Source organism: Gasterosteus aculeatus, chromosome 4 (genome assembly GCF_964276395.1).
Source record: "Gasterosteus aculeatus chromosome 4, fGasAcu3.hap1.1, whole genome shotgun sequence".
NCBI classification, from domain to species: domain Eukaryota; kingdom Metazoa; phylum Chordata; class Actinopteri; order Perciformes; family Gasterosteidae; genus Gasterosteus; species Gasterosteus aculeatus.
Window position 1 is genome coordinate 25,825,271 of NC_135691.1, and position 21,850 is coordinate 25,847,120.

Sequence of the window (21,850 nt, forward strand, 5' to 3'; positions counted from 1 at the left end):
ACGGGGGACTTGAACCTGAGTGGAATGAAATTGATGGTTCACACTCCGTTCCTCTTGGACGCGCGCTGTGGTAAACTCAGGTGGTGCGGCGGTGGTTTCAGTTTGCAGTACGTCTCTCGAGCTGCTTCCCTTACTGGTTGTAAATCTTTCACGGACGTGTGACCTACGTGTCTGATGCAGCGCACAAGTCTTCTCGTGTTATATGCATCAAAGATTGTTGCTGGCTCCGCACCTTAGACCTTCTGCACTTTGTAATAAAAATGACTTATATAATGAAAAAGAAGCATCTTGCCAGGGAGGAAAAACACCGCTTGCACCCTTGAGGGCGCCGTAACTAACAGCCAGAGACACTCCCCATGTTAAACATTACAATCCATCCACAAGCTTAGTCCTTTCCACAGAGTTTGTCTCCCGCAATCGGATTTGTATCTGTGGCACAAAGATGAGTACCCGTCCGTCACTCATTCTAAAACAAAGAAACAAATAGTTTGAGTTGGAAATCTGTACTGCGCTGTTACCGTGACAGTTCTGCACCTCCCTATGTAGGTTCGCACAGAGGGATTTACACGCATGCAGATTATTTCTCTGTATGAGGGCTGGTATTTGTGGTCACACACAGGGATGTGTGGAAAGCAAAGCAACGATTACATTATCATTCTCAACAGCTTCATGAATGACACAAAGCGTGCATCATTCGCAGTTTCTCCAGGGTCTCCGGAGACCGTTGTATAAAAGCTTCTCAAGCAGAGTTATTTCAGCTCTGCATGGAGAGAAATGGCCCATCGCTTCTCAACCTGGGTTTAAACGAATGGCTGGAAGCAACAAAAGCCTCGTAGAAACAATTCTGTTTGTTAGTCAGCGTCAATAGTTGGAAGTAAATGTTACGATTCCAAGCTGCATATTAAACAATATGGTTGAACCATGGCCACGCTATTCCTTGGCCAGGACCAGTAACGTTCTGAAGCCTGTGCTGATTGCCTGGCAGCCTAATGTGTCTTTTTTTCAAATTTGATTTTATTATGGATTCAACATTCAACATGTGGCCGGTTTTATTCATGGACAAGGCTGAGAACAAACTGCATCCAGAGACTACTATAATGCATATTTAGATTTTTTTACAGTGCCCAAGTTAGCATGGATAGAAAGCCTAAATAAAGATCATGGTGGGATTGAATAAAATACGATTAATATATTAATCAAAACAAATGAACAAGCAAAGTCCATCAACAATGTAGTGCTACGCTGCACCATTGGGGAGGTCTGGGTTATATGTAAAAAGAGGAAATGGTCACAACATACATTGACAAATGGTCAGTAATGCACCACCTTACACAAGCAAAGAAATTCCGATGAACTACTCATGGTACTTTAAGGTGACTAATGTCAATTCAAATGATTGTTAAAAAATAGTTTATGTTTGAGCTTACCTTGTTTTATTCCCCAGTTAAACATTTTCAAAAAGAATTCCACTATCAGAATCATAACATAAAAGACATTCAATATGAGAGTCTTCCAAAGGCGTCACCAAACCGAGGCCGGCCTCGGATGCTATGTTAGGTGTGTCTGAGCTCAGGAGGAAACGCCCAGGTGTGCTTCCTGGCTCTTTTTGTAGACTCCGCCCCGTTGCCTTGGTCTTAATGGTAGGTTCATATACAATGATATAACATTGTAATTCAGAGAACATCTTCTCAACCTTTATAGAAGAATCCAAGCCAACCGGCGGTGAAAAAATAGTTGGTGTCAATTTATGATATTGACTTAAATCAAACAAATTCCTTCTTTTGGGAAATTCAATTCATTTCAATGCAGCCGCTGCAAAGTTAACCAGCACGGATCGTTTGGACTGAGTTACGCTTTGTTGAACTTTGTTATGTGAGTTCACATTTTTCTGTTAGTGACCAATCTAGCTAGCTTGCTAGCTTGTTACTGCTAGCCGTTAGCTCAGAGCTATTGTAGTGGTCCAGCGATAGCATGTTTTAGGTTGCTGGTGGTTGATTTGAAAACATTCAGTTTTTTTATACATATATACTTTTTACATCGTCCTTTAATACATGTAAATACATATCTAAATACATTTTGGAGAGGGAGACATGTCAATCCTTGCTATTGTTGTTCACCCTGTCAACAAAGAGTCATCTTCCTCATTTTAATTTAGATTTGAGTAGAGCCGAAACAGGTAGACAATGTCAAAAAACCTTTGATGGTAATTACCTATTGATTATTTAAAGATAATTATTTATGGATGGTCTAAAATGAGCCATCAAAAGTATTAGACTATGTTGTGAGTGATAGGATAGTAAAGGTAAATGTTGTATATTAAACTCTCTGTGCCAATATAGTGCACTAATTGTCATGCACTTACTATAAACATGTAATTGATGAGGGTTTGAGACCGGAGTACATACGGCCAGTTAGACGCTGGGAGATGTAACAGTTGGCTTTACCACAGCAAATCATTCTTGTCAATCATATTCTTGTCAAAGTAGGACCTTATTGTTTTTTTACGGCTGTCAATAGATTTTTTCAAATTAACCAATTAATCACACATTTGGAAATTCATTAATCTCGATTAATGGCAACTAATGAATGTTGTTGTTGTTACAATGTTGTTTTTAATGAATGTTTGTTTTTCTTCTAAACACTAAATTAAAAAAATAATGAGTAATCACTTCAGAAAGCGTGTATTTTAGACACTGTTGTTTTATTTGTAATGTTATTTTAAACATAAAACTACACAGATTTAATCATCTTGGAGACCGAATTCCACCGGGGGGAACATGTTGAACTAGAGACTCTGCCTGCTGTCCTCGTGCACTTTGCTCTCAACTCTTCATAATTTAACGGCTGTGTCTGAAGTGCCAACAATCTCCCCACATTTAGCCAGAACGTTTTCAAACCGCGGTCTTTTGGGGACACAGTCAGCGTGGTTACATGGATTCGAATAACTGGCTTAGTCGGACTGAAATCTAATTATCCGTTTTATGTAAACACCTTTGTCCGACTATGTGCGGTCCGACTACGATGCGACTAACACGCCCGGATAACTCGATCCGGTCCAGTTGAATGTAACGGTGAATCGGATAAGGAACTGGACTTTGCGTCTTTGCGCATGCTTGAGATCCCGACGGCGACTTCTCTCCGTTATCAAATCAGCCAATAGCGCCATTCGTATTCGCTGTACTCCTATTAACATCATGCACACATAGTAGAGGGATGTAGCTTCCTCTTGCTCTCCGTTCGCCATCTTTCTCGTAATGTTGATGTTGTTGTTGTTGGTTGTTGTTGCTAGTGGTGAAGCGGTCAAGCGGAAATGGCTGTATCACAACTAGTTGCAATGAAAACAGCGCCACCTATCGTATCGGATATGACATGCTTTCGGCCAATGATTCGATTTATTCACTGCCATGTATATTGGGATAATAGCACCTCCCCCCGAAAGAGAGCATAGTCCGACTAAGCAAAGATTCGAATTATACCATCATGTAAACACACTGAGTGGCGGTCCTCGGCAAACTGTGTGCCCCCGCAAGGTAGATGTTGAGTTGGAAGTAGCCTAGCAGTTAGCTTAGCCTAGCAGATAGCTTAGCATAGCGGCACTTTAAGGAGTGCCACTCACTCCCCTTCTGTTTGACACGTGGCGTAATTCCTCTGCTCAGTCCTCCGTTGTATGTCACGCCTCTGTTTTATTATACTTCCAATGCAAAAAGCCCTGCTGCTGGTGGTCAACTTACTAAAAACCTGAAGTAACGGAACAAACGTACGTTAAATATTTTTTGTTACATTTCGGCCAAATTAATCGCATAGATTAATGCGTTTATGTTGACAGCCCTAGTTTTTTCACTTATGTATTCAAAACTTCACCCCATGTGCTGTGTTGTGGATTTGTACATGCTGAGGTTGCTATAAATATACATTTATTTTGGGGATATTTCTGTATTGTATTGTATACAATATCCAGAAATATCCCCAAAATATCCAGGAAATATCCTTATTCATACTTTGTGTGTATAACCTGCAGTAACTGATGGAGAAGCACACAGGAGAACATCGACACGGAAGGTTTCGCATCCCAAAGTCACACAAAACACAAACAAACAAACAAATCAATGCAAATTTATTTCATGCATCCTTTGGAGGTGCAGGTAGTTCACATGCAGAGAGAGAGAGAGAGAGAGAGAGAGAGAGAGAGAGAGAGAGAGAGAAGAACAATATGCAACAGAATCAAGCGGAGGATATTGTGGCTCCATCCTCCAATGTTTCCTAACTGCCAGGCCACCGGGACGTCCTTGAATTCTATTATTTAAATTTCATAGCATCACGCCTGTCGTATAAAACTCAGAGAGACACAAATCTACAAAACACAAGTTCAGCAGCAGCGGGTCCAGAGCCGGAGGGATCCTCTCTGTCACAGCGGAAGGCGCAGTAGGTTTAAAGCTGATTCCCCAGCGAAATGCTTCTCTCTGTATCTGCTGGCAGGGGAAGGGATCCAAGCACAAACTCCAAATCCAGTCAGAGAAACCACAGCCACTCAGTGTGAAGAATGCACTTTATGTGGGGGATACTGGCACCACTTCTCTTTTCATCTAAAGCAGCTCGGCTTGCTGCGTGTTTGTTTTTCATATCTCCTCTTGTTCGGGCCAGAGCACGAGGAACCACCTCGAAGCTTATGGGGCGACTGCTGCAACCTGCTTTATTGCTGATGTGTGAGGACGGACGACAGGGAGGATCGTTTGGGTGCATAATCAAAACAGAACATTCCTGCCCCTCTGTCTTTTTGCTTTTAAAATTGAACTTCTTTTTAACCGTAGGTTGGCCTGAATTCATTCAAGCCCCACCTGTTACACTGGCTAACCTAAACGGTGTAGGAGGGGCAGACTATTCGGCGCGAGGAACATTAGACTCCTCCTTCATGTTAATGCAAATGCAGTGTTCTCTGAGTTCCGTATTGAAAAAAAGTAACCTCAGAGGAGTAGCGATGGGCTATCGTTGCAGAACGTCCCTGTCAGATTTAAGATGGTTCAGTCCGAGCAGAGCGGCTGACTCCATCACCGTTCGTCCCAGTGGCTGCCTGTTACAGCAGCTGGAATGTGCCGCTGTCCGCCCATAAAACACGCCGGAGTGAGAACGTAATTAACTGAGTTTAGTTGAGCCGCCACAGTACAGTTAGTTCACACCAGTTTCACGCAGTCATCTCAGATTCACAGCTCACTGCAGCAACAGTGGGCATCTCAGCAGAAGGACACCTCGAGAAAATGTCACATGCAATTAAAAGAGAATGGAGCAGCTCAGGCTCTAAATAATTCAGACAATGGAGCGTGATGTGGAAATTGGCTCCAAATACTGCAGCACTGCACTTTCCCCTTTAGATGTCTGAATTTTTTTTTATTTATTTAAACGCTTCTGTCTGTTGTGGGAAATCTGGAAGGGTATCAGTTCCAATCATTACCGTCTCATACTTATTTAAAGGGAGCCGTTTAAAGAAAAAAAAACGCGGATAGGGATGAAAATAATGATTTTATTGAGGTTTTCAAGGCCAGATCGTGATTAGTTAGCTCTACCACTCTGCTGCTAGTGCTAAATGTTCCTAAAGAGACACCATCATTTGGCAGTCATTCCCTTCGTTGCCTTTGCTGGCCTGTCGGTACAGCTTAGTGGGACCACATCCATCGGCATTCAGTGAGTGGGCGATATGGAAATAGCCTGAAATCACACACAAGGACACTTTTAGTTACTTTGTTGAGAGTACTTTTAGAGAGTGAATTAAGAAACCTGTCTGTCGGTAGCTCTTTATTTAATTCATTTTTTTAAATCTATTATTACAATTCATTTCTAATAATGTCCACCTCTCCTGCTAAAGTACTTACACTAACATAACACTGTCATGGTGTGCTTTTTACCTCTCACACGGACAGCCTCTGCTCACATCTTCAAAAACATCTCTCTAAATTTGGTCAAATAGGCATCGTTTAGATAAAATAATGACCTACGTGAAATAAAAATGGTTACTCCTAAAAATTACACAAACCTAATAACAGCTTTTTGGTTAGAGTTTAACAACTGTGATTGGACAATAATGGCCAAGCTGAGCAAAGTCAATTTGACTCAAAAAACTGTAACAAAATGAGACTTTGAAAAGCAGACTGGACATAAAGAGAAGAAACTTTCTTTGATAAAAAGGATCTTCCATAAAAGTAAATTGGTAGTCTGTTCTCCCCCTTTTCATTATTGAGACGGATTAGACGAATGCAGAGCAGACAATAGAGATCCAACAGAGATATTCTTGTGGGACTCAATCCAAGGCCGGCAGTGTGTTTGTGTGTGTGTGTGTGTGTACATCAGGGAAATAACTATTTCACCCCCCAAAAAAACTAAATCCTCACTAATTAGTCCATCCTTCTGTTGTTTCTCCAGCAGCTCACCACGTCCCAACAGGCACCTGCGAGGTGGTGGCGTTGCATCGCTGCTGCAACAAGAACAAAATCGAGGAGCGGTCACAGACCGTGAAGTGCTCCTGCTTCCCGGGCCAAGTGGCCGGCACCACCAGAGCCGCCCCGTCCTGTGTAGATGGTACGCTCCGGCTGAATATTTCATGGGACTCTTTTTTTTTTCTTCCCGCTGACGCTCCTTTCCACAAATCTTGAGGATTAGTTTTGCTGAGATCATCGATAAAGTGTTTCAGCAGACGATGACTCACTAGGTGAACTTCTAGAAGATGCTGTAAGGGAGCAACATGTAGTGTAGTCTGAGATTCATTTATGCGTCCAACCGTTTTTTGTTTTAGCAGATTATTGACTATTTGGGAAAATTTAGTATTACATAATTACATGTTATGTACAAATACAAATATCTTATGATGTAATTTGAGAGACGGACTGGTGATAACAGTATACAGTATATTTACTAATTAAATAAATTCATTTAAATATGTAAATCTTACATTAAAGTCATCTCATAATATAGATTTTTTAGCAATCTATTAATGATTCACTCAATTGATGAGGCCGCAGTGAATGTGTGACAGGAAAAAGAACTCACGCGCAGTATGATGTCTTCAAACTCAGCTTCACCAAGAGCTTTGAGCACGGATGAATCTTTACGGCATCATGTAAAATGTTTTTCGCGAGAAAATCGAAGAACACCAGAAATCGTTTGCAACGATATGAAAAAGATATAAAAGAGGGAATTAGCCCAGAGTTTCTTCCAGTGTCTTCTAGAGAGACAACTCATCGGAAGTGGCTCCGTCCCTTTGGTCTGACGGGTGCGTGTTCCAGGCTGAGCTCTGGACCCAATCGTGTGTGACCTATTCCTTGACATTTTAGTATTGACATTTTCGGCAAATTAGAGATGTGAGCTAACTGGCCTCAGCTTAAAGCTCCGCAGGTGAAGTCAGAGGGAAAAATATCCCAGTACTTAACCTTTTAATTATTCGTTCTTCTACAAGCAGGGATTACCTTTAGCTCAGCTCTGTGTGAGACAATCTTCTCTTCATAGAACGACAAATTAACCTCCGGACATCTGAGAAAAACCTGAATAGATTTGAATGTGTAATTCAGAAAGGCGGCCACGGAGAAAATACCTGCAAACATAACTGAGTGAAGCTGGGAGAAACAGCTAGATATTTAATCTGTTGTACCGTTTGTGTAATCATTTCTGAACGAGGGTAGATTAGTTCTCACTCAATATCAAATAGTGCACACAGAAACTCAACACCTAACACACTTAAATGTTGAAGATGTTTCAACTCGACATTATCAGTATGTAGTACAACCGGCCTGATAATGGAACGTTAGGTTAATCTTCAATCTATATGTCAAATCTTACAAACTCTGCAAGGTCACGCAAAGAGAGTCGAACAGCTACCGTGTTTGGATTGAAATTTGGCACTTCATAGCAAAATTGCTACTCACCTAATAGCTAATATCGTGCTCCTAACAGGACTACTAAATGCTTGGGCGACCCTGGAGACCCTCGGCCGTATCTCTCACATTGTTATATTCTATCCAGAGGATGGTACATCACTGCAATCAGGGCATTTGAACCTTGATTAAAAACAAGCATAAATGGTTAAACACATTTATGATGTGTTAGTGTGTCTGGCCACGCAGGATAGAAACTTTACTACTTGGAACAATATTATAAAAAAACCTTACCGGTGGTTGAATATGAGCTGAAAGAGATCAGAGCAAATATTTCTGGAAATCTACAATCAAGGCAATAAAATGAAATAAAAGCACAAATCTACGTTTTTTTTCTCTTTTTTCAAAAGCTGCCCTCGTGGTTCCAAAGCGTCATTAAGCGATAAGTGAAACGTATCCGATGCACTATACCAATGTCTGGTTCTTAATAATTCCATTTAATTTCACGAGAAGTCTTTGTGGCTTTTTAATAGGTGCTATTACACAACCACCATCTGCTGGCAGTTGACCTGATGGACGCTCTACACCGCACTGCTGCTGTAGCCGCGACTGTGTGGTACAAAATGTTTCCCTCGTGTCATAAAGTGTCCGTCCTCTACAACTTTCTCTGGTGAGGCAGCCGTGCTATGTGTGGATTACAACGGCAGTCCTCTTCATTAGGAGAGAACGCCAATGAGGGTGTGTGAAAGTAGATAACAACCTGTGTCATATGCTAAATTTAACTGATTGCTCGTACAATGGAACAGCAGAAGCTTAATGTGGTCCTAATGGAGGCAACTTACTGGAGCTAAAAGGTTTTCCCCTCAGATGGCTGGAGCTCTTTTTCCAGTTCCTGACTTGAAAGCATAGGAATGCAAAACACTCAACAGAGTGCACTTGAATAGCAAATTAGATTAGGTTGCCAGTCATAAAAGCACATCTTGCATCATTTATCTGATACAGCTGTCAAAATGTGACACAACTTTTTGCAACACTGCTATGATGGTGTTTGAAGAAAACTAACGATATTATGGATGCGAGCTTGTAATACTAACATTATGTCCTAAAATAATAATGCCAAAAAACATATCACATTGAATTTGGCATTTGGCAAAACCAATTGTGATTCACATTCACATTTCTGACCATGTCCTCTTTGACCTCTGCATCTCGCCCTCCAGCCTCAATAGTGGAGCAGAAGTGGTGGTGTCAGATGCATCCGTGTCTTGACGGAGAGGAATGCAAAGTTCTCCCTGATCTAAAGGGCTGGAGCTGTGCTACAGGAAACAAGATCAAAACTACTAAGGTGAGTTTGAGATTCAAACCATATTCAGACCTGTTGAGTCCGACCTCGCACACCTCCAACTCTTGCACACCTCCAACTCCTCAAAGTCATCGGATCGGCCGCCTCTCGTAGCCCTCGGTTTGCACTCTGGGCTCGGGCCCCTGGGGGCCTTTAATCAATGTGCTGCCATGTCTCCTTAGCACTTTCAGGCCACTTTGAGTACCCAAACTGGCCAATTAGTCACTCCTATTACCTGCTTTTAACGTGGTAACACGACGCCCGTATCCTTCACTGTGTTATGACGACCCGTAGCCTTCACTTCTACCTCCCTCCATGTACTCAATTATTTAAACTGCCTGCACCATACCTGCCTGGAGCCGGAGCCTGGAGCCTACGGCTATTGATTCACAGACTTGTCGGGACCTCAGAATGGGAGATGATGAAAATGAAAATGATGTATATATAAATATATATGTACATCATTTTTTCTTTTAGTGGTCCAAGCTGTCTGTCTTCTGGGAATAGATTTTTGTTGTTTTTCTTGATAAAAACTTAAAGAATGAAAGTTAAACGTGTCGTTTCTGTTTTTGTCTTTCGTTACATGGAACCCTTAAAAGATTTCAGCGGACAAAGAGCAGCTTTGGTAACGCTTCACAGCGTAGTCCAGGTAATAAACCCCTTTTTTATATGTTACGTTTTTTTTTCTATGATTACAGGGGTCTAAGCTTCCAAATTAAAAATACAAAGACATTCTAAACTGGCTTCTTTGCTCTGTCTCATTTTTACTTCACCGCTTTAGAAGAATGCATGCACATCGTTTACCGTGGCGTCACCTTAGATTTCCCTTCAAACCGACAAGGAGAAGGAGAAGGGCTATTATTCAGCACATGGTCCTGCAATGCAACCAGGAGTTGAAGAAGAGAGTTAGAGGGAATGTACGATCCGCAGAGACAACAACGTATTCAAAGCATCAGCGTTGCCCAGCGGATTCATCGTGCACACCTTCAAACTCACCTGGAGGAACAAGTTCCTTCAGTTTCAAATATCTCTGTAGGCTGCTTTAAGCAGCAACGTATTGGGCTCTCTTCTCCACCTCTGCAGAGCTTTTTGGGAAAAAATGGACAAAGATAAAGCTGGAACCTCCAGATATACTAACCTCTAACGCTGTGCGTCATCAATGCATTTATGCACACTGGATGCACCTTGAGAATTCAAAGCTGAAACAAAGCAACCAGCTACTAGTCCAAGTTTAGATGCCAAGAATGAGCCTGAAGTTACAGTGTCTTTTGGCCAGAAATCCTGGAGGGAAAGATAGAAGAAGAGACAGCCACTCACAGTACGGGTTTAAATACGTTCTAACAAAAAAAAACTCTAAACTAAACTAAAACTAAACTCTTGACTTGAATAAGAAGTCATGACATCTAGCTTTTGAAATGCAAATTATTATTTGTGTATAATAAAAAAGTAAAAAAATAATAATAATCGAAATGCTCAAGCAAACTTACATACTGCAGCTGACCTTACAAAGTGGTTACTATTAACGGGCCTAATTCCATAACGCTGATATGCTACCAGACGTAGTAGAGCTACGTTTGTATTTCTCATTCTGTGGGCATGCTAAATACTACAGTCGTTATGTCGTTACAAACTACTGAGAGGAGTGGCAACCATACCTAATTTCCATGTAATGTCTAATATACAGGGTCTAGCACACTCCATCTACCTTCACCAGATCTTTGTAGATTCATATTAATGGAGGAGCAAGTCAGTTTTCCAGTTCTTCAGATCTGATGAAGTCACCGCGGGAGGGATTGTCAGGTTTTGGCTGGCGGAATAAAGTGCTACCAATGTGCCATTATTCAGGCTGAGGTACAAATTAGCATCACTCGTGTTAACCTCAACAAGGTGCCTTTCTGAATTCTTTTCTTTTGTCATGTTTCGTAATTTTCTCTTTGTGCTAATTCCACTCATTGGATCTCTGCAATTCACAGATGGCGGGGCTAATTTAATGCTACCATTTACAGCTGCTCTGTCGCAACAATGTCAGGCTGAAATTCTACCGTGGTGTTTTGTTGGGCGATGCAATGACCCAAAACAAACAGATGCAATCTGCCCTTCAGAATCAGGAGTTAATAAAAAAAGTCTTGTTTAGCAAAGTTTTTATTGTGAATTTTCAGTGAAAACAGCCGTGATGCCTCTCCTATGACTGGATTTCTTGCCTTACCGTCACAGGTTTTCATCAACAGTTAGTCCACTGACACCCCTCCTCCAGAACAGTGACTTGATTTGTGGGGATAAGCAGTCCTGATGGTAAAACTTATTTTGGGCAGAAGGTGAAACTGCAGCGTCCCTAATGTCTGTTTTTCAGCTAATTTTCAGGCAGATTCACACAAAAGATTTTGCATAATGTTGCATTAAAACAATCATGCTATAAAAATCCCAGCCTCTGTAGTTACTGCACAAAACATATTGCAGAGAAGGACTCTGCGCTTTGCCAATTACACGGCTGAATTACACATACACAAGCCTGTGCACCTGCTGTGTTAAATCTTTCAGCCAACCTCACTTCAGGCACAGAATGAGAAATAAATCCTCTTGCCTGTTAAATTACCGCTTGTCATCCGTCAATTATTCCAACGCGCTGAAAACTAAGTTTGTATTTTTTCAGAAAGTCAACCCCGCCCACCACCCTGTCCTGAAGTGAGACACAGTGAAGATCCATCTCGGAAGACATTTTCTCCACTGACAAGAAGCGCTTCCGCTTTTTGTCTTTTCAGCGTGGAATTATTCTCAAATTAGTAGCCCATTAATCACAGTGACAGCTGAGAATGTAAATGACTCCGTGAAGACTTTATTACAACCTGTACTGAAGCCGGCGAAGTGCTGCAACAGCCTACATTTATAGAATCTCTTCACCATGGGTTTGATATGATTACACAGGTTTTCTTGTCCATTGCTTGCCTGATGTTTTTTTGGGATTGTTTAGCTTATTCTGCATAATTGAGGATGATTTATTCAACACTGTGCCGTCTGTTCTTCCTCACACAACCTGCTGGTGAATTCTTCTTACTGGTTTGTCGGAGCTGTCGTATCTCCTGTCAAAAGTTCAGCACTGATAATGCCGCCTTACATATTCGGCGGCGCCTGCTCCTCGCCGGTCCGTCAAACCCACGTGGCGGCTGTCGTACGGATGGAATCGATAGCGGACGTCGTTATGAAGGTTGTTATGTTATGTTCTGCGAGAGTCTTTTCCGGAATGTACTTTTGGAGGAGCAGAGGAGCTGCCAGTCAGCCACTGGGCTTCGTGACAGGCAATTTACTCTCAAGGAGAATGGAGGTCTTCAGAGTGCCTGACAGCTTCAAACCGGCGGAGGGCGAAAGCCCGACTCGCCCTGAATGCTGCATCGCAGTCCAACCGATAGATCGATGCGCTGATACATGAAGCCAATGTACGTTTTTTATGAGGTTCTGGAGTGATATGGATCTGAAAGAATTCCACGACTTGACCTTTTAGACGTGACTCTCTTTCAGCCAGTGAGGAGCGCCGCACGCTCCCGTAGTGTAGAGAGAGAATATAATTTCTGTAAGACGGCAAGCCTCAATGCCTGTCGAGCTCGACCCGCGAGCCCCCTTCCTCTCAGGCCTTCCCAAACCGACAGGAGTTCCCATGGAGGAAATTCACTGACAAGTGTAGCCTCAATTTACACAGACAAAAACAAGAACACCACTGCAAAATGAAATTCGGCAGTCAACAGTCATTTCATCTCAGTCATCTTGTTTCCATAAGCCTTGGAAGCCTAAAATTGTAATAGAAAATAAAATTCGATCAATCGCCCGGCCCGAGGTAAACCCTTTCCGATTTCAGCGACCCCGCGGCTCATACGCGTGATAAACTACTGCTGAGTCTCTGCAAAAAGAAACACGCGCAGCATGCAGTTGATCTCATCCAACTCTTAAACAGTTTATATCCTCAAAAGGCCACGAGCAGGGCTTTCAGACCTTTAGCCTTACTTTCCCCTCCGAAGATAATACGTTTTCTCACCGTGGCAACCATTTAAAATAAGCCCACAGAGGCTGAATAATGCATCAGATTCAGTAGTTGCTTTGCCAACATCTTTGACATGTCAGTCGGTGTGGGCGGATGTCTTTTGTCTCCTCGCTTAAACTTTCTGTTGATAGAGTTGTTGTTATCATTAGGCTACTGTAAATTTGCTGCTCAGCCTCGGTCTCCCTGCTTACGTCAGACGCTCCGCTCCATATTGTTGCACCACACAGACAGAGAGAGGCAGGCAATATACATGAACATTGTATTCAAATATTCAGTGTTGCTTGTGGGGTTTACTTTCTTAGATTGAGTTTTGATGCTAGTGCTGCTTTGATGGCTTTGACTTCATTTTAACACCATTTCTTTCTTCCACAGGCAAACTAACACCTCGGGTCTTTGTCGGATCATCAAAAGAGAAATAATTCAAAGGAACTTTCTGTAAATAGAGACTTCCCGTTTTCTGGACTGCAATTAATCTCCGGAAAAACTCTGAATGCGTCTTCTTGAACTCTATGAACACGAAGCGGTGATCACTGAGCACTTCTTTTGGAAGGACTCCATTAGAGCAGCCCTACCGGACGCAGGGTTTATCCTCTAACGTGATACTGCTTGTGGTGGAACACGACGGTGAACTTGCCTGTTCGTTCAATTCTGGAGTTATGTGTCAATCACACGGGACCTGCAACACAAGTCGGCGAGATCTGTTTGTTGTAAGTATCGCAAATACTCAATGCAAAATGTGATTTTTGTTTGATCAGTCAATTGTGGCTTCTTCTTCTAACAAAGTGTAGTTTCAAGGGTGCAGACAGAGTAAAATATGTGGCTGAGCTGAAGATATTCAGGGTGAACTTAAAAATACACAACCACATTAATCAACCTACCGTTCCTACGGTGTGCCACAGAAGGGGTTAAAGGATTCAACCTAAACAGGATACACTGATCCAAACCGGCCAGCTGATAACGGACTGAAAGCTGGAACCGGATGTGGTTTATTTTTCCTTTGAAAATCACTCTGCCACTTTCTGCCGCTTCTGTCAGATCTTTTTTTTCTTCATCACAGCTCTGGAGTGTAAATTATACACAAAGCATCTGGTCACTGGCAGAGTGATGACAACAATGCTCTACAAACCATTTTCGACGCTCACTCTTTGATCACCTTTGCGTAGGTATCACTGACACTTCCTTTGTCTGTGCAAGTGATGACATCATTAATAAACTATGGTTGTGTAACTAAAGCCTTGTGTCTTCTTAGCATACGCTAACAGCATTTAGCCACATTAGTTAGATTAGATTAGATCTACGGATGGTGGGCAATCGGTCCCCCACTTTCTTCCAACTATTGGTTTTATTATCAGGACATTTTCCGGTGATGGTCCTTTAAAATGAATTTCAATGACTTTGGTGATGGCCAAGTATCATCTCTAGCGCCATTAAACGGTCTTAATTTATTATCATAGCGTTTGCTGGAGTTCCTCTGATCATTATGTGAGATCAGCCGCTCATTAATCATTTTTTGTGTGCTTTACAAACATTTAGTCAAGTTATTGAATAAACAAACAAAGTTGCTCCGAAATTCTGAAACGGCCAGCACAGTTCACAAATCCATCCGTTCTAGTTTTTTATGAAAACATTTCAAATGTTTTCTCATATACCCTACTTTCCACAACAAGACCCTGATCTGTTAACATCCCATTGATCTATTCTGAGGCCAATGTTTTCCTTTAAAATTGTTTCATGAATTTTCCAAAATTGCAAGCCGATGCTTCATTACAGCAACGTCCACAATGCATTTTGGCTACGAGTCTGAAATTAGATAGCAAACAACGGCACACAGAGCGTCAGCATTTGCCCTCTGTCTCAGAATTAAAACACAAAGACAGGATTTGGTCTTTTGAGATTCAGACACTTCATGAGGATGCCATTATGTCTGAGATGGAAGTAAAGATTCTCTGTTTAACTCCAGAATCATCAGGTTTTGATGTTCTTTTTTCATTAGCAAAGTAATTAAGTGATAGTTGTCGATATCCATGGCGCCCACACACTCTCATTTGGCATACTTATGTTGATGTTAAAGTCAAAGAAATATAGGCTAAAATTGAATGGAGTGTGGTCAGTTTTGTCTGAGGGATAACTTCTCAACACTTATTTAGTTTTGTTGGACATAAAACAAAGGCTAAGCTTTCGTTATGCATTGTTGCTACAGGATGGACAACCTCCACACCACAGGGGTCCATCTGCTGTGGACTGTGAGCTTCCCCTCTAAAACGTTCTTTCAGAACCAACTGACACTGGTCAGTGTAAGATTAAGACAGAGTCTCCACAAATAAACCTTTCCAAATCGACTGGCGCAGATGATTGAGGATTAAGGATCCAGGCTCTCCAACACTCAGCGGTTAGGCCTCTCCTCAACCCAACGCTTCCCCAACCAAACCTCGCCGGTGAAACCCTTCTTCTAGCTGCTCCAGAGAGGTCCTCACTCCCGCCTCAAGCAGCTCAACAAGAAAGAAAGCTCACTCTGTGTCCTCTTGGACGTAGCTTGCGTGTTGGAGAGCACAAACAACTTTGCGCCACCAAGAAAACCAACAGTCCACAAGACCGTCAAACGATCCCCGCAAGGACCGAGCAGGATCCCGAGTTAAACGTGACTCGAGGAAACAGAGCAAAGCCTATCAATGCACAGTAAGGCGATGTCTGGGCAGATTGATCAGCGTGTGTTGTTATTTTTGTTTGTTTGTTTATTTCAATTGGTATTGACCTGATTAGTATTGTTGGAAGTTAAACCCTGTTATACTTTAAGGAGCAGTTTTCTGTGATTTCTCTGTGTATATGTTTACTGTGATGCTGGCTGGAAACATAGTAGCCAGTGTATAAACTGAAACCCTCAAGTCCTTACTCTTAATGGTTGAATGTTAATTATGAGACTTCATTTATGGTTTGGTCATTAGTCCCTTTTTGTAGGGTGGTTTCCCGTTATTTATTCATTTTGTGAATTGTCTTAGTGATTATTAATAATTCTATTGATGTCAATGATGTAATTTCACACAAGCTATTAATCCAAACAATGCCCCTACACCGTGCACAGTTTAAAACCCTATATTAGATAACTTAAACAACAAAATCCTCCCATGTATGTCTCATTATATTATTTCACCTACCAATGTCCTGAAATTACTTAGAATTCTGATGTCTGGATGAGAGCTTCTTAAATTGTTTTTAGCTGAGGACCCCAGTGAGAAATTAGCTTCCACTTGCTTTGGGAAATAGGCTTATTAAAAAATTTCATATCCTCTCCATAAAGGGACCCACCAGCAACAAGCCTGCGCGTCAATTTGGATCTTAACCCGCAGCTTAAGAAGCGCTGCTACCGCTGAGGAGATTTTCCACGGCTTTTTGTTGCATCGCTGATGCATTTTATAAACGCTTCTCTTTCGGGAAATCACTAGAAAAAAAAGAAGAAGTTTCCACAACGGAGGCAATAGTGTTATCAGGAGGTCATTCAGCTGCAGACACTTGACTGACACAGATAGATGAGGCAATTTGGAAAAGATGCATTGCTCTTGTTTCTTCAGGTTTTTTAAACGGACCTTGTGTTCTCGCGTTCCTTCGGCGACGCGGCCTGTAGACACTGTCTGCGTCTGTCAAACACAGTCAAACCAAATGACTCTGTCTCCCAGCCCGCCCGAAGCGCTGTTTCTCATGTTATCGCAGCGTTTCGACTTCAAACGTCAAGCTTTATTCTTCCTCACCGAAGGCGTCCTTTGGCAATAAACGACAAACGTTCCCCCACGAATGAAAAAGCCTGCGACACCGCTGGCCTTGGCGTGTCCAAACAGTTTGACATTTCTGGGGTCAATGCCAGGCTCCCGGTCGGTGTCTGAGTCAGAGGACTCGAAGGAGTGTCCGGGGGTGGGGGAGCTGCAACACACAGAGAACCTCTCTTTCAATGCTTTAATTTCTTTCAAGACATTCAAAGGAAGTAGAGACAAGCGATTTCTCTCTCCCTTTTTTTTTCCTTCTCTCCTTTTTGCTGCAGTCATTACAAGAGCACAGCAAAGAATCGCCTCCTCTCACCATATGTTCTATGGTTTCATAATCTAATGATGGTTTTGTAATTACACAGTGCACCGAAGGAGGGGAGCTTCTTGATTCACCGGGAAGATGTATTCCACTTTGTTTAAATGTTTATATAACCAAAAGAGGGAGAATTACAGATGTGAATGTAAATCACTCTGACATGAAAAGTCAGAAATACCAAACTTTGGGAACTGCGAAGTGTGAAGTGTGTGAGAAGATGTGTCTTGCAAAAGGACCAACAATATTCGGCATCTGACCATGTACTTTGTTAAACCCATGCAACACAGTTGTCTGTATGACAAAATCACCTTTTTTTTCCAAGGATGCGCACTGCATCCAACAAATACTCTGATGCATCCAACAAAGACATGACATGAGGAGTGAGACACAGGCTGTAATGGAATTGTTGATATGTAGGAATAATAAAAGCAATAACCGTGGGAAGGGTTGATATACAGTAGCCCTCTCAGTGCTGTGTGTTTAAATCCTTTTAAGCCAAGCCTGGGAACTCTGCTTCGTCTCAGCCGAGAAACCTCCATCTTCTCCACTTCATGACCGGAACCCAAACAAACAGCAACTTATGGAGCTTAAGTGGTAGTTCTAGAAGGAAGACTCCCTTTATACCACGCGTAATGTAGATATGCTTCAGCTGAGATTGGCTGCGCCAGGTGTATGCGACCAACCAATCACATAGTTTGGATAGGAATTGCATGTATTATATATTGTTCATTCTGTACACATGGCATCCATTGTAGTCTGTCCATCCCGGGAGTGGGATCCCTCCTCTGAAGATCCCCCCTAAGGTTTCTTCCCTTTTTTCCCTCTTGGAAGGGTTTTTTCATTTTTTGGGGAGTTTTTCCTGTGCCGATGGTGGGTTTCGGGACAGAGGATGTTGTATGTGTACAGACTGTAAAGCCCTCTGAGGCAAATTTGTAATTTGTGATTATGGGCTATACAAAATAAAATGAATTGAATTGAATAGTTGCTGTCAAACCTTTTTTAAGGGGTTCTCTCTGTGTTGCTGTCAGGTGTCATTTCAGAGCGAAACCGGATGCGACCCTCCTCCACCCCCAGGCACCTCCAGCAGCAGGCATTCTTCATTTGTCCCGGGTTTCCATATACTCCCTTCTTCACCACCACCACCGTCTGGACTCCAAAGGCGGGGATTCTGCCAAGCAGAACTCTGCATCACGGCCCCCTGATTATCCTGGTTTAGGATGAAGTCCAATCGCCAAAGATTCTGCACTATTTCAATATTATACTGTGTAATAAATGTTCTGAGTCTGCCCTGATTGAAATGGAAACTGATGTCTTTATTCCATCTATCCATAGATATGTCCATTTATTTTGATGTGAGACCTAACAAGGTAATTCTTCTTTCAAGGATGTTGTTAATTCTTAACATCTGCCATCAAGGATGGTGTGACAAGCGATCGTTTTATCAGGTGAAACATGTCTATTCAGTTGGGTTCGTTGGATCGGTGTGTGCACACGTGGTCTGGCTGCGCCTCGAAAGTGCAGTTTGTTTGTACAAACTAACCAACCACAGGTTTTTTTAATGGCTAAACTAATGACGAATCTATCTACTGATCTCAGCCAGTGAGTTTATTGATCTTTATTCAAGGCATTTAAGCACATACATGGGTCTTTTTTCTCTGATTAATTAGTAGAAAGCTGTCCTGACTTTGTCAATTCATTACCTCATTTGTAAGCGGTAGGACAGCGCCCTCGCAGTAACATGAGTCATGCACGCAGAACTTTAAACTCTCTCACTCATCGAGTTTGTTAAGTACACAACCAAGCATAGGTGTGAAGGCAACAAAGGTTGTGTCATTCTGAGAGGTCAGTCAGACTAAAATAAATGTAAATAATTTATTGGCATTCCAATATTTTCTGTCGGAACCAAACATCTTTTGCCACTAATCGTAACCAGGCCTGTAACCGAGTCACCTGCAGGCTGCCAATCCTGAAATCAGCCTGACACGGTAGTAGTCAGTCCAACAGACTTAACAACCCGTTGGTTGCTACGGTCTCCATTTTGGACTGCAGGGCCGAGCCAAAACCAAGTTCCAACCCGATAAATCCCTTTTTTTTTTAGACTATCTTGTGTGACTCATAGAGCTTCATGTCGCTTTTGAATGACGTTAGAGGGTTAGGCGGGGAATCTTAAAGCCAAATGTCACTGTTGGGCGTTATTTTACGCTCAACCTGTTTTGGATACTAAGTGGCTGATCTGACAATCCAATGACGAAACTTGCAATTCGGCCAACCAGAGTGGGATTTAGGAACAAATACAGATTTTCAGTCCAGCCGTTTCTCTGCTGTGAGGCCTGCACAAAAGCCTCCTTTAGAGTAGTTCAGCCACACTCTATCAACGGTAAACTTTTCTACGTGAAAGCTATCACGTAGATGTCTTAATTGTCTAGTATCTTCATGTCTTATCATGCTAATACCCTGTTTTTTTCAGGTGGTTCTATAAATTCAAAGGTTTTGCGTGCCATTCATTTATTTCTAAACTATTAACATAAAAACATATCAACTTTATCCTGACAGAAAACAATGTCCGTTATGTCATTTTGGGAACAAAGCCCCCCCCCAAAAAACAGCTACTCACATCCTACTTACATCATGCACAAATTATTTATTGGTGACCCAGAGAATACAATCTTCTTGCCTTAAACTTTGTATTTGAGTGGTGAAAATGAATATGATATGTCTGCTTTGATTAGGTACCCTTAATAAAAAGCTAATTATGACATTATATCAGATATTTGGTCATACATTTTTTATATATTCAACACATAATCTGGCAAACCGGCACTCCAGAATTAGAGCAACTATTTGAATATTGTAATTACTTCTGACAGGTGTAGTACTTCATGTGGGTGTGAACATGATTTTTCATCTCTGAAGTTTTAAAAGAAGTTCAATTAAGCTTTTACGTTAAATTTATTTAAGTTGATTTATGAATAATCATCTTATAAACATCTTGTTTCTGTACTGTTGTCCCCCAGATTTCAAGCGTTAACTAGATGCAAGGGTGGAAATGTCTGCCGTCAATTATTCTGGTGATTAAGTGACAATATCAGTGAATATTTGCAATTGCAAGGGAAAAAAAGATAAACATCACTGTTGCAGAAAAAGAAAGAAAAAACCTTCAATCAATACTATAAATGAATCTGTAATCTACATTGTAGAAATGTAGAAAAGTGAAAAGCTGCAAAATTCTCAAAACATATTTTAGGCATTTCTCTATTTATTCAACAAGTGCTATAGTTTCACCTAAGTAACGTAATTGGCTCAAGATATATTCAATATACTGATTGTAAGATTATTTTACAGAATACATTTTATTCAGACCGCATGCATCGTTAACTGCTCCATAAATGCTGAAACTCGCCAGGAGGACCTTTTCTTTACTGTTATCAGTGCTACGGTGATGCATCACGGTTGTACCCATTGATGTTGTTAAGACTGCCCTCAGGGGGGATATTGCTATATTTATTTATCGAATATTTGATGAGGAATGGATCCCCGAGCACGTACCGACCAGAGCTGACGTCAGCAACAGTATCCGGTCCTTCTAATATAACTGAGACGCCTCTAATTAGCAGCAAGATGAATCACGCCTGTTTGTTCCCCTGAGCTACCCGAAACGTCCCTCACAGCGCAGTGTTTAATATGTGAAGAAGGAAAAGGAAGCAGGAGGGATTCATCCCGCTAATTCATGTCACTTGCAAAAGTGTTTAAGCAAAGTTTATGAAATTAAAAAATATATATATTTAAACTATGAATGACAATGCAGCGCTGCAAAGTCTGGCAGCGCGATTATCCAGTGATGAATGAACTGCCCGTCTGCCACAGCTGGTCGCGGAGCATTTGAGAGAGGTTATCCAAGATGGCTGGGATTCTGTCCTTCATCCTCATGTCTGCAACTGACACCAGACTGTCCAGTTCCCTCCCAACCACAGAGCTGGCCTTCCTTACGAGCTTGTTGAGTTGGTTGCCCTTGCCAGCTTTGATGCCGCCTTCCCAGAACAGCACAGCGAAGAACAGAGAGCTGGCTAGACTGATCTGCGAGGATCCAAATGTCCTCAGGAAGAACAGTCTGCTCCGTCCCTCGTGGAAAGAGGTTGTCGGCGTTATCGGACCTGACCAGTCTATTCTGAAACCACAGCGCTTGGGTCCCTGCGACCGCAGCCGGGAGGAGAGCAGACGGCCGCTGTGGAGACGCAGGTTTTAGGGTTCAGGCTGGCAAAATGTGAGTTGGTCCTCTGAAGCCCGCGTGGTCCCTCCTCCCTGCAGTCGCTCACTGGCCGGGGAGTTAGGCAAAGGAAAGTGGGCCTGGTTTCATCTCTCAGACCCTCGCCTCAACTTTTTGCAATTACTTTAAATCATTCAGTGGGTGGACTTGGAAGTTACACTTTAATGATGCCGCTTTGACAGACATGAGCCTGGTGTCCTTTTAAGCTCTGCGCCTGGACGGCGTTCAAATCAGACAGCCTCTCACTTAATGGTTTTGGCCGTGAAGAAATAAAAAAACCCACCATT

The 21,850-nt window shown here is 42.1% G+C and overlaps 1 protein-coding gene across 4 annotated transcripts in view; it reads left to right on the forward strand.

Moving 5' to 3' along the window:
• LOC120817769 (chemokine-like protein TAFA-2) overlaps positions 1-18,597 on the forward strand; it is a 51,170-nt gene extending 32,573 nt beyond the window's left edge. The window contains exons 3-7 of one of the 4 annotated variants that reach the window (XR_013467444.1): positions 6,412-6,567; positions 9,077-9,201; positions 9,798-9,847; positions 13,601-13,935; positions 18,328-18,597. Coding sequence is in view for 3 of the 4 variants with exons in the window: in XM_040174286.2 (XP_040030220.2) it covers positions 6,412-6,567; positions 9,077-9,201; positions 9,798-9,827 (311 nt within the window). In the remaining variant the exon portion in view is untranslated. Of the gene's footprint in view, positions 1-6,411; positions 6,568-9,076; positions 9,202-9,797; positions 9,848-13,600; positions 14,456-18,327 lie in introns of those variants that run through there. The other 3 variants (XM_040174286.2, XM_040174284.2, XM_040174285.2) reach the window with 3 other exon arrangements.
• The last annotated feature ends 3,253 nt before the right edge of the window (positions 18,598-21,850 follow it).